The sequence below is a fragment of the Aplysia californica genome, unplaced genomic scaffold (assembly GCF_000002075.1).
Source record: "Aplysia californica isolate F4 #8 unplaced genomic scaffold, AplCal3.0 scaffold00045, whole genome shotgun sequence".
NCBI lineage: Eukaryota > Metazoa > Mollusca > Gastropoda > Aplysiida > Aplysiidae > Aplysia > Aplysia californica.
The window spans coordinates 1,950,418-1,966,699 of NW_004797315.1; the positions used below are offsets into that span (position 1 = coordinate 1,950,418).

Sequence of the window (16,282 nt, forward strand, 5' to 3'; positions counted from 1 at the left end):
CACACACACACACACACACACACACACACACAGGTCAGAGACTCGTACACACCATTTTCACAAACAATATCAAAATGGAAAGGAAAAAAAAAAGTAGGTTACACAACAGCATACGTACCTCAACTCAATAGTCGTGTCACACGCCCGACCTCCTTCCAGGAAGAATTAATTCTTAATCTGCAGACAGCTGGCATCATCCTCGGTATTCTCTGCCTTGGAGAGCCAAGGTGGAGCAACAAAAAACAAACTGCCGCCGCGATTGTCCTGATGTGACCTCCTTTTTTTTTGTGGAATATGATGGCCACTCAAAGACTTTTTAAAAGTTTTGAAAAAAAAAGGAATGATGATTTGCATATTTCCATGTCCTAGAAAATGATTATATCACCAAAAAACAATCTTCAAGCCTGGAACAAAATTCAAGTCAGAAGGCAAAGAACCAATAAATCAGCTAATCCTTGACCTTTTCCCCTCACAACCTGGCCCCTTTGATGTGACACACCTGGGTGCACCTGGTTTTAATTTTATTGAAAGTTCAGTTCATCTTAAACTTACTATCTCCCCAACTGATCAGAAATACAGAAAAAAGTATCTTTTGCAAACTGTAAGTTCTACAGAACAAATCTTAAAAGGAAACAAATTAAGCACACATCTTGAAGCTCATTGTTACTATCTTTAATTTTCCCCTACGAAAACAATTTTCTCACAGGGACCAAGCAATTTTTTCTGATATAATCTTATTTCTGACTTGATTCTTTTCAGAAAAAACTCAAACGTTTATCGTATAAAAATGAAAAGAAATGTATTTGCTGTTAAAGAAATAAGTAATCTGAGCATAAAACAAGGGTTTGTGCAAGTCGGAAGATGGGACTGTTTTCGCAATGAACTAATCTGTGGAGCCACGAAATGCGGCTCATGGTCGGGAATGAGTTATGAGTACATGATGTGTAAGTTTCCCCTTTTACTATAAAACTTCCAGAAACTAATTCATAATATATAATAATGTTCAACCATTACCACTCTTTAAGTTAAAACCCCAAAAAAATCAAATTGTGACAAATTTCTGAAAGGTTCAAATCACATTCTGAGCTTTCAGATTCCCCCACTCACACAACCTCTCTTTATCTTTTACGTAAGGGATAATGAGGTCAATCTAAGTATGAACCACAGCCAACAAAAACTGACATTTGTGTTAGAGAAGTTAATCTAAAAATCTTGCACTCTTATTCAGAATAACACAGCATTTATGAAGAGCTTAAAATAATTCTATGGCCTAATTTTCTCTGACATTATTTTTAAAATTATAGGTTACTACACAGTAGTAACCACAGGCACACTACAAACCCCGATACGAATTAAACGTTTAGACTATTTCTCCATAATTTGTTTGACTATTTAGCAGGCATGATTATTACCTGTTTTTCCAGCTGCCATTTTTATTCAGAAATTCTCAGAGAGACTTCCCAGACTAAACCCACGCTGCACCCCAAGAAGACCACCATATAGAGTGATTCATGTTTATAGCTCCAATAATATTCTATTCTTCAGCTCTTTCCATACAAACATGAAATAATTCCTTTGAATAATGTGAAAAAAAAAAATGAGGACCCCCCCCCCGGACACTTTGTCTATCTTAAAGAACCATATAACCAGAGTTATAACTAGAGTACATAAAAGAAAGCATCCACACCTTCCGTTCCCTCCAAAAAAAAGTAAACGCACTGGAATTTATTTTGAACACCTGTCAAAACCAAACAGACAATATTAATACCCTTTTAAAACAAAACTCGAATACACCCGAGAGCTCCCTACTCAACCTGGGTAAGAATTCAGTCGTGTTCTACAAAACAAAGATTGTTTCGATTCAATTCAGACTCGGTTCCCCGTACGGGAGCCTCGTGCAATTTTGCTGCAAGGGAAATAATCACATTATAATCTGGAAAGAATTTACTCCAGCGGTTACTCTCCGTGAGGACGCTAAAATGCGAAATGCGATTTTTTACCTCGATTGGCGACAATGGGGATTTTTTTTTTACCTCCGCTTCTTGAACCTTACATCAAGTTTTACAATTTTGACAAAAATCAAGGTGACCATTTGACTTTTTATAGAGTTCAAAGAGTAAAACACAACTCATAGACAACCTTCTAAATAAAACAATACAATCATACCCATAAAACAAGAATGATTGAGAATCATAAAGAAAGTCTTTAATACTAAATGAATTCCAAAAAAGATCAGTATATATGATGAAAACAGTCTTCAGAGGAATTTTAAAAGAATAATCAATGGCCTCAATGCAACATATAACACTGTAGCTCAGAGTAACCACTGTGCACTGCTAGTTCTTAAACGTTTCTCATGACATTTTAAAAAAAAAGAGGGTTCATTATATATCCTGAAAAACAGTTCTTTTTATTTTCAGAATCAAAATAGTCTGAAGTACAGGAGGTAAAAAGCAAGAGCTAAATGTTTAGGAAACCAATTGTTTCGGCCTCCTGCACATGCCTAAGATGTGCAAAATGATATCTTACGAGTCACAAATATACATGGTGTGTTATAAAGAGCTTTGGTGGGATACTCGAAAAAACAAGAAGGAAATTTTGACAAATCAATATGACCCAATACCACAATAAAAAGGATATAACAAGGACAAAAGCAGAATGGGGACAGCAATAAGGAAAGAATTACCAGTTTGTGGAATAAATACAAAATAAAAGATCTGTCAAAGAACAATCTTCTTGTTTTTATACCCCCTGATGGTGCTCAGGAAGTCACTGACTAAGATCTTCATGTCACAGTGCAGATGATTTTTACGTTGCATTGGCATGGCTATTTTATCTACACATAGAATGTAGAAACATCCCTTGCCTGACAGGCAGACAAGAACCATTTTCAAAGGTACTCGTAATATTTATCCCGACCTGGGTGGCTTCAGTTTTTGGTTAGGAATGAATTCTGAATTCTGCCCTGACGGTGACCCAGGTTGCCTACTCTTTTCAAAAACCACCAAAGGACCTTTTAACATACACAATTTTCAAACAGGACCACCGAAATTATTGTTCCTTTTCCGAAACCACTAGGTGCTCAATCTTACCTACCCAAGAATCATGGGGTATAGAAAACATGAGGGAAAAAAAAAGTAACCCAGTGCCTGTGGGGATCGAACTCCAGGTTGGCAGGCGAACTACTGAGCCCTCTCCCGAGAAGAACAATGAAATGTTTATATACTCACATTGGATATTGTCCATCAGGGTCATCAAGAGCTTTGAGGCACTTTCTGTATAGCACTTGTTCAGATCATAATTCAGTGGATTGTTCGATAGATCTGGGAAAGTAATAACAAGAACATAATAAACAATTTCATTACTTTAATTTAATACTGTTAAGGAGACGTTCTTTCCTATATTCCATTAATGTGTTTTTCCTTTCTTTTGGTAAGTGTTTTGCTCCGCTCGAGACTGCATTAGGTCATACGAGCCCGTGGGACACAATAAACATTTTCAGTTGGTATGAAATTTTGAATTTTGAATTTTGCCCAGGTGGCTGCTGAAGCCTACTCTTATTGATTTTGGACCACCAAAGGATCTTTAATGTGCCCAACTTGCATATGGAACGTCCAAGATTTTTCAACCTTATCCGAGAAGGCTAGGTGTTAGATCTTGCCTACTATAAGATGAGGGGTAGGTTGAAAGACAGCAGTAAAAAGGAGCCAAGGGAGTAGCAGAAAAAAAGGCTGCAGAAAGAGTCAGGAGCCCAGAGGAGGAGGCAAATGAGGTGAGGGGGTGGAGGCAGAAAGTGGAGATGAAAGCAGATGACAATATGGTTAGAGAGCAGGAAAAAAGGTGAAAGCAGAAAATTTTACAAAAGAAGATGGAGCAAACTTTATCTGAATATTTAACGACTAGCTACCTAAAAAAACGGAATCATAAAGAAATTATTCAATAAAAGAATTCTAAAATCATGCTAACTGAAGGGGGCTCTCATGGTTTACAGATGCGGTGTTTGCCTCTTATTCCATAGGTCCGGGGTTCGAAACCTGACAACGACACTTTCTTGTCTGAGATTTTCACTTCCTTTCCTATTCTCTTGTCATGTTCTGTCATCTGCTGTCATCTCCACTTCCCGCCTCCCTCCTATGAGCTCCTTTATCCTTTACCCTGGACTCTTTCTACTGCTACTCCTAGTTCCTTTTTACTGTTGTCTGTCAGTCACACCCCTGATCTAAGGGTAGGTAAGACTGAACACCTAGCCTTCTCTTGGATAAAGATGAAAAATCTTGGAGGTCGCCTGTGCAAGTTGCGCAAGTTAAAGATCCTTTGGAGGATCCAAAATTGATGAGAGCAGGTTTCGGTCACCACCCGGGTAAAATTCAAAATGAATTCCTACCAACACTGAAAATACTCTAGTCAGTAAAAAAAGATATAGAGTACCTTCGAAAACAGAATGTGGCTGCCTGAAGGCAAGGGGCCTTAAAGGGAAAAATGGTCACATACACGTACAATTCAGTTACACTGCAGATTGAAGAGCCAGCCCTGAGACCTAGCAGGGGAACGCAAAGAAGAAAAGGACGCCAACGGTAGCTCTAACCACTGTATCATGAGAACTACAATTTGTCATCCATCTAATCTAGAAAACTACAAACACTTACCAAGCACTTCCAGCTGAAAGCATTTCCCCAGTTCATATGGCAACTCCCGAATGCGATTTGAGCCTAACCTGAGCTCTCGGAGACGAACCAAGTCTCCTATGTCAGGGGGTAGAGTGATGATGAAATTATGGGAGGCATCAAGATGTATCAAATTCACAAGGTGGCTTATTTGAGCCGGCAAATGAGACAGGTGATTGTTGTCGAGGTAGAGAACAGTCAGCCATTCTACCTTCCACAGCTGCAAGCTTAAGTTCTGAACATATCCTGGAAATAGAGTGAAGCAAAGTTGTTTGAGTAAAGAAAAACATCAGCACAGCAATGGTCATTTAGTGCAAACAAAAAGTAAGGAGAAACAATATGGAAGAAAAGAAGTAAGACCTACTAGTGGTGTCCTCTCAGCATTCACAATTTTTTAAAATCTTTATAAAAATAAACAGATAAAAGATATAGAATACTGACTCTGACCAACCTGCATTGACCAAAGAGATACATGAAGTCATGGAGATGACACAGGGTGGGGGAAGAAGAGTGGATAAACTATGAATGCCACAAAGAAACAACTTGACCTACTTGATTGCATCCCATGACAAACCCTTACCTTCAGACGAGACCATCTAATATGTATTTGAGATGACTAACAGAAAAAAAAAGTTACATTTAATTCTTCCAAACTGAATAGCATTTCTTGTGCTTATCATGGAGAACAAATTTTGTCATATGCAATAATAATAATAATAGACAGCATTTGTATAGCGCAAATCCCCACTCAACAGCAAGCTCTATGCGCTTCACAATCTATACTATTACTCCAGCAGACCTGAGAGCATTCTGAAACAAACTCAACTTCTTGGGAAGTATACAGTGCAAGCAGCCATTTATAGGCACTAAAAGACTAACATACTGACAAAATCTTTCATCGTCTATGTTACCCATTCCCACCTGGGTGAAGTGAGGAAACTTCGTGTAAAGTGCCTTTCTCAAGGACACACATTGGGCCCGTGGCTCAAACCCCCGAACCCGCAACCTCACAATTACGAGTCCGGTAGCCTAACCACGAGGCTATCGACGCCACAATACTAAAGTTTATCAGCAAAACTGTTCACCCTTTTCACTGAGGCACAAGAGGCAGTGCAGGGCAGGTCTCACAAAAGATGAATGGCTCCCTGCACTGTCTACGGTGCAAAATAATGAAATAAAAATAATAAAAAACCAACCTATTATCATTCAATCAGCTCTAACTCATCATTGTTACCAACATTGTTGTGTAAATCACTTAGCTCAACTCGCGATTGATAACACACAGAAATGCAGCTACAATGCCTATTGTACCTCAAGCGGAATATTGATTTTACTAAAAGTTTGCTTACTTTCAGGGCCAAAACTAACTTGAAAAAAAAAAGCACATCTAAAGAAATTTTTCATAAAATAAGACTGGGTTCTTAGAGTGAAACTAACCATTCAGATGAAAGAGATTTCAAACAAAGTATGGAAAATTGAAAATGTGACCAGAGAAAACATTAAACTCCTAATGGGCAAAGAATCAGTACTGGGATTTGCCAACAAGCTAAATCTAGGGACAGGAGCGGACCTGTAAACTGTTAGAAATTAAAGAGGATGTGGAGGTGAAAATCCAAAAGTTTCAAACTGTGAATGACAACCATGTCAACAAAGGATGGCATTTTGTCACAAAATTATTTCAACTTATCAAGATAAAACTAATATTCTATGAAAATACATTTTATTTACGAGAATATTGTCTGGCCATATATAAATCGAAATATCTCCAAGACCAGCATATGGCCCAAGGTGGCATGGTCTTGGTCGGGGAAATAAAGAGTACATGTTTAAGCAAAAGTAGCATAACAAAACAGATTAAATTTATTAAGAATCTGTTTTTAACAGCGATTAAAAAATTTGAATTATAACTCACGCAAAGAGCAGTCCATTAAATTGTTCTGTCCTAGAGTATAGAGTGTAACTAGAAAGATCATGCAGTTCCAAAATGAAAATACGGAGAAAAAAAAAGTAGGACAAGAGCACATGCAACTGCATGGTCTCCACACACACATAAAACACACACATAAATACACCTTGGTGATTTAAAATTGTAGTAGAGTAAGCTCTTTGGCTGCCACCCAGGCAATGAAAAAAAAATTCCCTACAGAAAAAAACAAACCCCTATCCCACCTATAAAATAGTAAGGCACACCCTTACAACTTCTTTGATTCCAAACGTGCTGACCATGTCTCTCCTTTGGAGCATATCAAGGAAGTCAAGATCTGAAGGAAGGGGAGTAGTACTTAGTCAATCTACTTCAGGCTCTTAGTTTACTGCCCAAGCAAAGCTGTATCATGCTTATAAGGCTTTAAGATCGTCTGTCAATACGCACACACACACATACACACTTTCCACTGAAACAATAACATGGTACTGTAAAAATTCCATCGCACAGCTCCAAGTAGGATGTGCTCTAAAAATGTCAAAGGATAATTATGTGAGGGAGACATAGTGTCATGTATGTCGAAGATAAGTGTCTTTTATACTTTGTGGGAGACATGGATTATCTTGCTTTTTAAGAGACATCACACTGTGCCTCTTGTGGGAGCCATAGTGTCTTCTTTGGAAGACATTACATGGTGAGTCATGTGTGGAAATATAGTACATGATGTACCTTTTATGTGAAAGATATACTTCCTCACGTAGAAACATAGCACCGTATGCTGAAGACATGTGTGTCATGTGAAGGAAACATAGTTTTGTTTTCTTTTTGGTAAGTGTTTAACGGGGCTCGCAACTGCATAAGGTCATATGAGCACGCATATGAAATTAAACATTTTCAGTTGGTAGGAAATTTTGAATGTTGCTCGGGTGGCGGTCGAAGCCTACTCATATCGATTTGGACCACCAAGGGGTCTTTAACGTGCGCAACTTGCACACTGGACCTTCAAGATTTTTCGTCCTTGTCCAAGAAGGGTGTAGATCTTTCCTACCAGAAGATCAGGGGTGTGGCTGAAATACAGCAGTAAGGAGCCAAGGAGTAGCAGAAGAAAGGCTGAAGAAAGAGTCAGGAGCCCAGAGGAGGGGGCAAAGGATGTGAGGGATGGGGGGCAAAGGAGGTGGGGGTGGAGGCAGAAAGTGGAGACGAAAGCAGACAACAGCACATTGTTAGATATAGAGAGCAGGAAAGGATGTGAAAGGAGAAAATATTTGGAGAAGAAAATTTTCCATCGTTATCCTGATTCGAACCCCGGACCTATTGAATGAGAAGCGAAGACCTTTTACCTCTAGACCATGAGAGCCTCCCCGAGAGTATCTCCAGTGGGAAACATAAATGTTTTATGAAGGAGACATACCCTTTTTACTTTTAACCAGGAGACAGAGAGCATCATATGTAGGAGACAAAGATGATAGTGTCATAAGAAATAGTGTTTTAGTTTTAGTGGGTGGAAAATGTGGGGTCTCTGAAACTTTTGCCTTTACATGAAAACAAAAGCCATATAAAATATGTGAACCTGTACCCATAACTACATAAGAACTTTTGATCATGACAATCATTTATTTATCATTGTACACTCATACAAGGATGAATGTCAGCACACACGAAAAAGTATTCCAGATTGATTACTATGAAAGACGTACCAAATATTTCCAACTCGCTCCATCTGGACTGTTTTCCCTCTGCTACCTCACTTCTTTGCATAATCCGGTGCTGTCTCTTGTCACTAGGAGGCTCATATTTGTCTTTTGGCATTGTTGCATACAGATCTACAAAGAGAAGAAACAGCAGATAAGTAAATTTTCATTCCAGGAACTCTGATATAAAATAAGACACGAAATACAAGAAACGTACAGGACACATTATAAAACAAAGTCAACTTACTAATGATGATGAGCAAAGTCTGTCAATGTTGAGCCTGAGTGGCCACAGAAAGTGAGACAATAACTTTAAAAAAAACAACAACCAAAAACATTTACCTCAGATAAGTAGCTGCAACCTCAAATAAACACTTTTATTATAATAAAAGTACTGCATAGCCATCATCACATTGCGAACTTGAAGAAAAACTATATTAATTTGAATGCAGTTTCACAAATAAAAACAACCCTGATCAAGTAAAACTATGAATCTATCAACCAGGAGCAAAACTGACTGACTGATCACCCTTTAATACAGAGAAAGGGATGCTAATAATTCAATGCTTCATTGCAACAATAAAAAAGAAAGAAAAACGGGAACACAAAATACACATTCATAAGTATAAGAGTCCTGATTGTAAAGTAGGAAAATGTGTGTGTACTTTTTTTTCCAAAGGATTAAATAATACACATTGATTTATCATGTTTCTTTCACTCTCTTTAAACATTTGAATACAAAATAGACCCCCCAAAAAAGCTGACTAGCTTGGTCGAGGAGTTAAGATCCAATACATTGGCAGCTGTTCCCTTGCAGTCAAAAGTATTCATCCCTATGGCTTGTGTTAAGCTGACTAACCTAATAAAGTTCTCATATAAATCTGTGTTATAAAATTTGTGGTCTCAGATTAGTATCAGAAAGAACTGTAAAGGAGTGTTTCTAGTTTCTGTACATGACATAATTTTCAGAGTATTTTTGTATCAACGGATCAAAATTGCTTTAAAATAATTTTATTCAATTTTTAAAAAAGGAGCTCATTTAATCTCATGAATTATGAATATCAGAAGGTTTAAAAAATGAATCCGACTCTAGAAAAAACAGAATTATGAATGAGGAAAGAGAACCAAGCGAGGAAAAAAGGAGAACAGGAGAGAGCCTCGACAAACAAACAGAGAGAGAGAGAGAGAGTGAGCACTATTGCATATCTGATCCTTTACCATGGCAAAGGGAAGAGAGTGTTGAGCAAAACGTAAGTCAGTCTCTACGTTGCAAAACTCTGAGCCAGGATAGAAATTGAAATGTAAACTTTGGCAGAGAATAGCAAGGCATTTATAAATATATCGAATACAGCATCCAGTGTAAAAGCAAAGTAGACAGAAACTGTGAACATTACGGAATGACTGAAGAGATGTGCAGAAGGAATAAAAGACCAAGATAGAGACACACATCTCAAGCATCTAAGCTGCATGATACTGATACGAATGAGAAAAAAAACTACCCTTACATCATAAGAAAGAACACTATTGCATCAATCCAAATGGCAGCACAATAGTGAAAATGTTCATTGTTTGGCTTTACCATGGAAAAGGGATGAGAATGAGAATCTCAAATATATATAAGTCAGTCTCAAGGTTGCAAAATCTCTAGAAAGTATGTTGAATGTACAGTTTGAGCTGCATAAGAAAGAATATTAATTCTGAACACAAGTTACAATAATTAGTAGGTACTCTTCTGTCACAACAGATGGTAGTGTCATTGTCCTATTGACCATAATAATTTCACATTCATAATAAATAGGTCCCTAAAAGCCAATACAAGCTAGAAAAAGCAGATGGCATTGAAATACAATGCAATGATTGCTGCTTTACACTACAGTTTATAGGTCTTTGATATTATATTATGTATGTCAAACAAGAAACAACAAACAATCTTAATTTGGCAAGAGAAGATCAATGGAATAAACCTCCGAAAAGATAAACTTACATGGCTGTAAACACTAAATAAGAAGATACCCTGCACTCCTTTTCCGTGTTTGTGAACTAATTCTAACACTTTCTTATTAAAGTCAAATGAAACTATCTGGGCAAGCAAAAGGAAAAAGGAGTAAAGAGTGATTGAACCCTGGCCTACCTTTAAGATCAAAACTATAACCTTTATTTCTAAACATATTGCAAGTGGAACTGCTAGATTACACGCAGCAGGTTCACTTTCTGCTTAAATATATTTTGAAAAATTTGTACCCACCTAGAATTGCTATCAAATAGTCCCTACTTTGAGCAATAACACAATACATTTGACCTTAAATTTGAACTGAAAAAGAAAAGTGCTAATTCAATCAGAATCAGAAGCTGACCTCAGATGATTTTTCGACTTTTGACTCATGATCAGGCAAACATGCATTGGAACATTTTTATTAGCCAATAAAACTGAAAAAAGACAGGAACATGTCGGTTCTCTAACAACAGTACCTGACCACAACCTAAAAAACAGAACATTTATGGGATAGAAAAATACCTTTTCGTAGCATAAAATTTATTTTATATAATACAGACAATTCCAAACCTAAATCTAAACCTAGGAGAGTTTTAAATAAAAACAATTAATTCATTTAATACAATTTTTCACTGTCTACTGCTTCACATTGTTACCGATGAAATGAAAATTCATTTAACATAAAAAAAAAATAATTTAAACGAAATCTTCATTCTCTTAAAATACAGTACTTTTTAGTCCATCTGAGATCCCAGTTCGTATAGGATCCCATTGTTTTTTTAAGAAAACTTTATTTTTATTACATGAAAGTCACCCTCGAGATCCCGCTCTGAAGGACTACATTCAATTAAGACAAGATCCCCTTATTTGAAAACATATTTTTCGGAACAAAAACTCAGGCAAGCATAGCTGATCAACTGAGCAGTGAAAATTTGTCATCATTGAACTGCCTGTTATATCACAGATTAGCCACTCTTGTGAATGTGATCATATATCCATTGTAAATCTCAATGAAACATTAATGTTTGCCCTAGATGGGATCACACCAAGGTGTAAGATTGTCGGCCTGTTTGTTTTCCCCAACATCACATGATGCATCTGAGCTCACCATCTGAACTTACATCACAAGCTGGGTGGGTAGGGTTCACATTGAACTGTGAACTTTTCGGTGGTTTTGTTTAACTGACTATAGCATCAGTCGCCGTACACGTTACAAACGCGAGGGAACTCAGTTAAAGCAAGAGAGCTATAAATTTGGAACAGATAAAGGGGAGGAGCAAATAGAACCAGCATAGATCTTGAGACCAACGATTGGGTAAGTAAAAATATCATGCGTCAAGCCATTGTGATTGGTCATCAAGGTTGATCACTCTTTGCTCATCTTAAGTCTCACCCAACGGGTCATGTCAAGGTACATTTCAGAGTTTATAGGGAAGCACTTTTTGTGGGCCTGAACGTAAGTCACCACAGGGATTCCCCACTTGGCGCATAGGCTAAGATCTCAAAATACCTAAGATTTCGCCTTGCTCTGAAGCACCGTGATTTTAGGTGGAGACTAAGCTGTACTGCGAATGAGTGGGTTTTATAAGTGTATGTGTTTGAGACTGCATGCTTGTGTTATCAACTATCAACATATATATATATATATATATATATCAGTTGATACGAATAAATTATTAAGCTCAAATATCCCTTGAATGACGTTTGAATGATAATTTCATTGTATTATGTGTCACGCTAAAGTGCCTTGAGCCCAATCCGGAAGTTGGCCGGCGCTACAAAAATTGATTAATTGTGTATCATCATTAAAATATAGAACGAAGGCTTTTAACATAAATATGCCCCCTTCCCACTACTCCCCCTTCGTTTTAAGACTTCATATTGACTTAGTGCACAAACCACACTTTTAACAAAACAGAAAAAAGTAACCAAACTCACTTGAAATTCCAACAAGAAATAACATACAGTCGAAGCTGCCATGACGGCCACCTGTATAAACTACCACTTTCCACTCCCCCCCCCCCCCCCTTGCCTTAAAACTCTATATAATTTACAGTGTAAAACCATCACCTGTCAAACATGGCCGGGGCCACCATCAAATTTACATGCCTCAGGCGACCAGGCGTGGTCACTCATTGCCTGATGCTTTGTCATAAATTTTGAATCGGCCCTTCACGCTGCAGACGGGCTGTCATAATTCATTCACCTGTCGTTATTGTTAGTCTCTCCAATGAATGTTTACCAATGAGTAGGCCTAACAACAAATTTTCAGTTGCTGGCAAGGGAAGCGTAATCCGTCATAACCTATGAGCCCGCCCACAACTCATGCACAAATCGTGTGTGAGGTGATTGGTCACTGTTTTGTTTACCTAATCTGTAACAAAGTAACAATGGACGTTGACGTGAACTTGCACAGACACGTTGCTCGTTCTCCGAGGGGTGGCGACCCGTGTGTTTGTTTTACCATGGTACTCGGCCTTCATAGACTTACAAATAATATTTCGTGTATTTTACCCTTGCACAAAATCAGCAACAAAAAGAAAGCTAACCAACAACACAAAAAAACCTTCTTACACTCCCCCCCCCCCTTTTAAAAAAAAAAAGAAAACAAAACCCCTTTTTGAATTCGCTTTACGGCAGTCCTAATCCTGAGATCAGCCCTGGTTTGGACCTCAGAAGAGAATGATTTACATTCTTCATTTTGATCAGTCCTGCCTAAGACGGCCACTTTTCTCCTTGACAAAGGGTGGTCGTTTTACACAGGTTTGACTGTACACACTTGACAAGAGCAAGATGTTGACTTTTGACCAAGTTATAGAACTGAACAAATCGCGTTTTACACAGAAATACTTTACTTGAGTTATCAAATTTTTATAGCAATGTAACAACACTGGTTTCAGCTCACAGAATTAGAACAGGGATGTGGATTAATACCCCCAAAAATTTCTGAAGGGGGTCAGTCAGGGGGAGCGCAGCCCCTGAAGCCGGGAAGAAATTTACATTTTTAAAGAATGTAGTCTGCTCTGAGAGTGCTTTGAATTTAAAAAAAAATTAGAATAAGGTGTTATTTCACTAGGTAACAAACATAATTGATAAAATTTAAAAAATATAGTTCTGTAGAAGCCTACATTCATCTAAATACAGTCAAACCTGTGTAAGACGGCCACCCATTGTCAAGGAGAAAAGTGGCCGTATAAGACAGGTGGCCGTCTTAGGCAGGACTGATCAAGAAGAAGAAAACGAATTATTCCTATCAGAGGTCCCAATCGAAAGTAGCCGCATTGTTGTTTTTGTTGTTGTTGGTGGTGGTGGTTTGTATTTTGTTTGTAATTTTTATTTTGTTGCTGATTTCGCAAAAGGGTGACAATAAAACGAAATGTATCAGACAAGGAAGACCGAGTGCGAAGTAAAAACAAACTCCTGTGTCGCCACCACTCGGAGAACGAGCGACGTTTCTGTCACAAGTTCATGTTGACGACCATTGACGTCCTTTGTTACTTTGTTACAGACTGGGTAAACAGTGACCACTCATCTCGCTTACGATTTGTGTTTAAGTTCTGGGCGGGGCTTATGGGTTATGAGGGATCACATTCTTACCTCACCAGCAGCTGAAAATTGGTAGCTATTGGTCAACAGTAGGAGGGGCCTACGCAACATGATCGGTTGGAGGGACTACCTAACAACAGCGACAGGGGATTGAACTATGACGGCTTGCCCACAACGCCAGGGGCCAAAGCACAATTTATGACTAAACGAAATGGAGTCACTAAGGTGGCCGTCTTAGACGGGCGTTATTGCTTAGTGTGATAGGGGTTGTGTGTTGAAATAAGGTGGCCGCGGCCGCATTGGACAGGTGCCCGTTTTACAGTTAAATTATATAGAAAAAACGCAAGGGGGGAAATGGAAAGTGGCCGTTTGTACAGGTGGTCGTCTTATAGAGGTGGCCGTCAGGGCAGGTTCGACTGTACTTACATTACAATGAATGCTTCTACAGGTCAGAACAATGTTTGATGGTCAAGCAGTAATTCTTTTCCTTGCATGTTCATGTTCTCATGCATGTTCAAGTAGGAGGAGAAATTAAATGGTAGTGTATGTAACTCTTTCAAATGCAGTGCAGCAATAGTTCGTCCACACCCACTTTCCGATAGAAAGAAATTGTTCAAATCCACAATGCAAGAGCCACTCCTCTATTTGAGCCAAATAAAAAAGTTTCCTCAAAATTCGGCGGCGGCCTCTTCGCAAATGCGCACCCTTTGCGAACAGAGTTACCCTACTTGTGTGAAAAAAAATCAAAGTGAAACTAACAAGTTTTTGAAAAAAATAAAAATTCAAATTTCTGAAGAACGCTTTTTTAAAATGGTTACGCTGACAAAAAACCTCTTCCAGAGGAGGAGGCGACTGTTTTCTTTGTTTAATTGCACTTTAGAATGAGAGGCGAGAGGTCATTAAAATAAAAAAAAACTAAAACTACGCACTGACGAACCTGAACAGCTGATGAACAGCAGTAAATCTGCGCACGTAAGGAGGTGCTATTCCTCTTCTTCTTGGAGAAACGAAAGAGAGCTTCAAAACAGACTGCAGCGCCATCTGAAGCAATTAGCGGACTTCCGGCGGACACTTTTTTGGCTGAGTTATGTTACGACCTTTGCAACAGTACAATCGTCGGCAATTTGTAAAATTCCGAAAATTTTCGGAGAATCCCCATCCCTGATTAGAAGATAATTTATACGCATTTATAATACTCTATTTCTCTTCACAAGAAAAATTTGCTTGCGGCATTTAAATTATATATTGGGTATTCAATTACTGTACACATAATAAATATCTAGTCGGGAAAAACGAACGAAAGAAATGACTGGTGGGGCATATAATTTGACTCAGTTTCCTTTCCTCCATCGCACCTCTATTGGTGTTTGATTACACTCAGGCACTCAATGCGTTATTATGTAACAGACATTCAACAATTTTATAACTGCTTACAAAATTTATTGCTAATTTATGGGAGCAGTAGAAAATTAATAAAAGACAGAGAAATCCGAGATGTGATTCTTTCGGTTTGTATCCCGGTAGATCTGAGATCTAGACTAGATCTAGATTAGATCTAGAAAAAGAAAATGTCTCTCTGAATAAAAACATCAAACAACTACTTTTAACAAAGTAGCCAACTGTTTACTAAAATGCAACGGCTCTGAACACTTCAAATGTCATACCAATAAGGTGGATCATGAGGAAACATCTCTCTTCTTCTCTTCCCATCTTCCTACTCCTAACGCTATAGCTCTGCTATACCCAGCACCGCCATATGGAACCATTGTCATGCTACTGCTACACCAGCAGACAGACAATTTAAACACTTCATTACAGCCCAAGACATGCAATGTAATAAACTGAGAATAAGCCCTCCACTAAACTTATATTATTTATTAAAAGTTGCATTTTTTTATTCTAGAGATCTAACACTAACAGTGAGTGTTGAGTCAACTAAAATATTAGCCTAATTTCAGTTTGAGAAAATAATTTCAAATCTGGCTAACTGGGGCAATGCACAATAACTTCCTTTGAAATGCCTTTAGATCTAAAACCTAGATTCTAGATATTTTTCAGGACATCATCAAATCAATTATTTAATCCTTTCCTTTTTGCTAGACGATAAAGAGCAATCTCTAGATTCAAACGCGTCTGTAGAAAGCAATCACAAATGACAATGTTTATGCATTATTGTTTGTAGTGTAGTTTTTACTTGTCAGTGACCCTCTACTCTTACTCAGTGACAGCACACAATTCCTGACATTGGTTTCTTTGAACTTTGGGCAAATATGAAGGAAATAAATAAGCATTCGAAAGAACTAAAAGACACTTTTTTAAACACTCAAAACTCACAGTCATTTATAGATTGTACAGGCACATCAAACAATTGTTAGCCTGGATAGAGTTGTCACCGGTCAGCTGTCAACTCTTCGTACTTTTCTACAGAGGAAATGGCTGATTTTCAACCATTGGCTAAATTAAC

General features: G+C 38.0%; 1 protein-coding gene across 1 annotated transcript in view; it reads right to left on the minus strand.

Moving 5' to 3' along the window:
* LOC101857231 (CCR4-NOT transcription complex subunit 6-like) overlaps positions 1–16,274 on the minus strand; it is a 19,414-nt gene extending 3,140 nt beyond the window's left edge. The window contains exons 1-4 of the mRNA XM_035968200.1: positions 16,153–16,274; positions 8,286–8,411; positions 4,647–4,910; positions 3,143–3,323 (exon numbers count right to left, since the gene is read on the minus strand). Of these exons, the coding sequence (XP_035824093.1) occupies positions 3,143–3,323; positions 4,647–4,910; positions 8,286–8,397 (557 nt within the window). The 5' untranslated portion in view covers positions 8,398–8,411; positions 16,153–16,274. The remainder of the gene's footprint in view (positions 1–3,142; positions 3,324–4,646; positions 4,911–8,285; positions 8,412–16,152) is intronic.
* Positions 16,275–16,282: the final 8 nt, after the last annotated feature.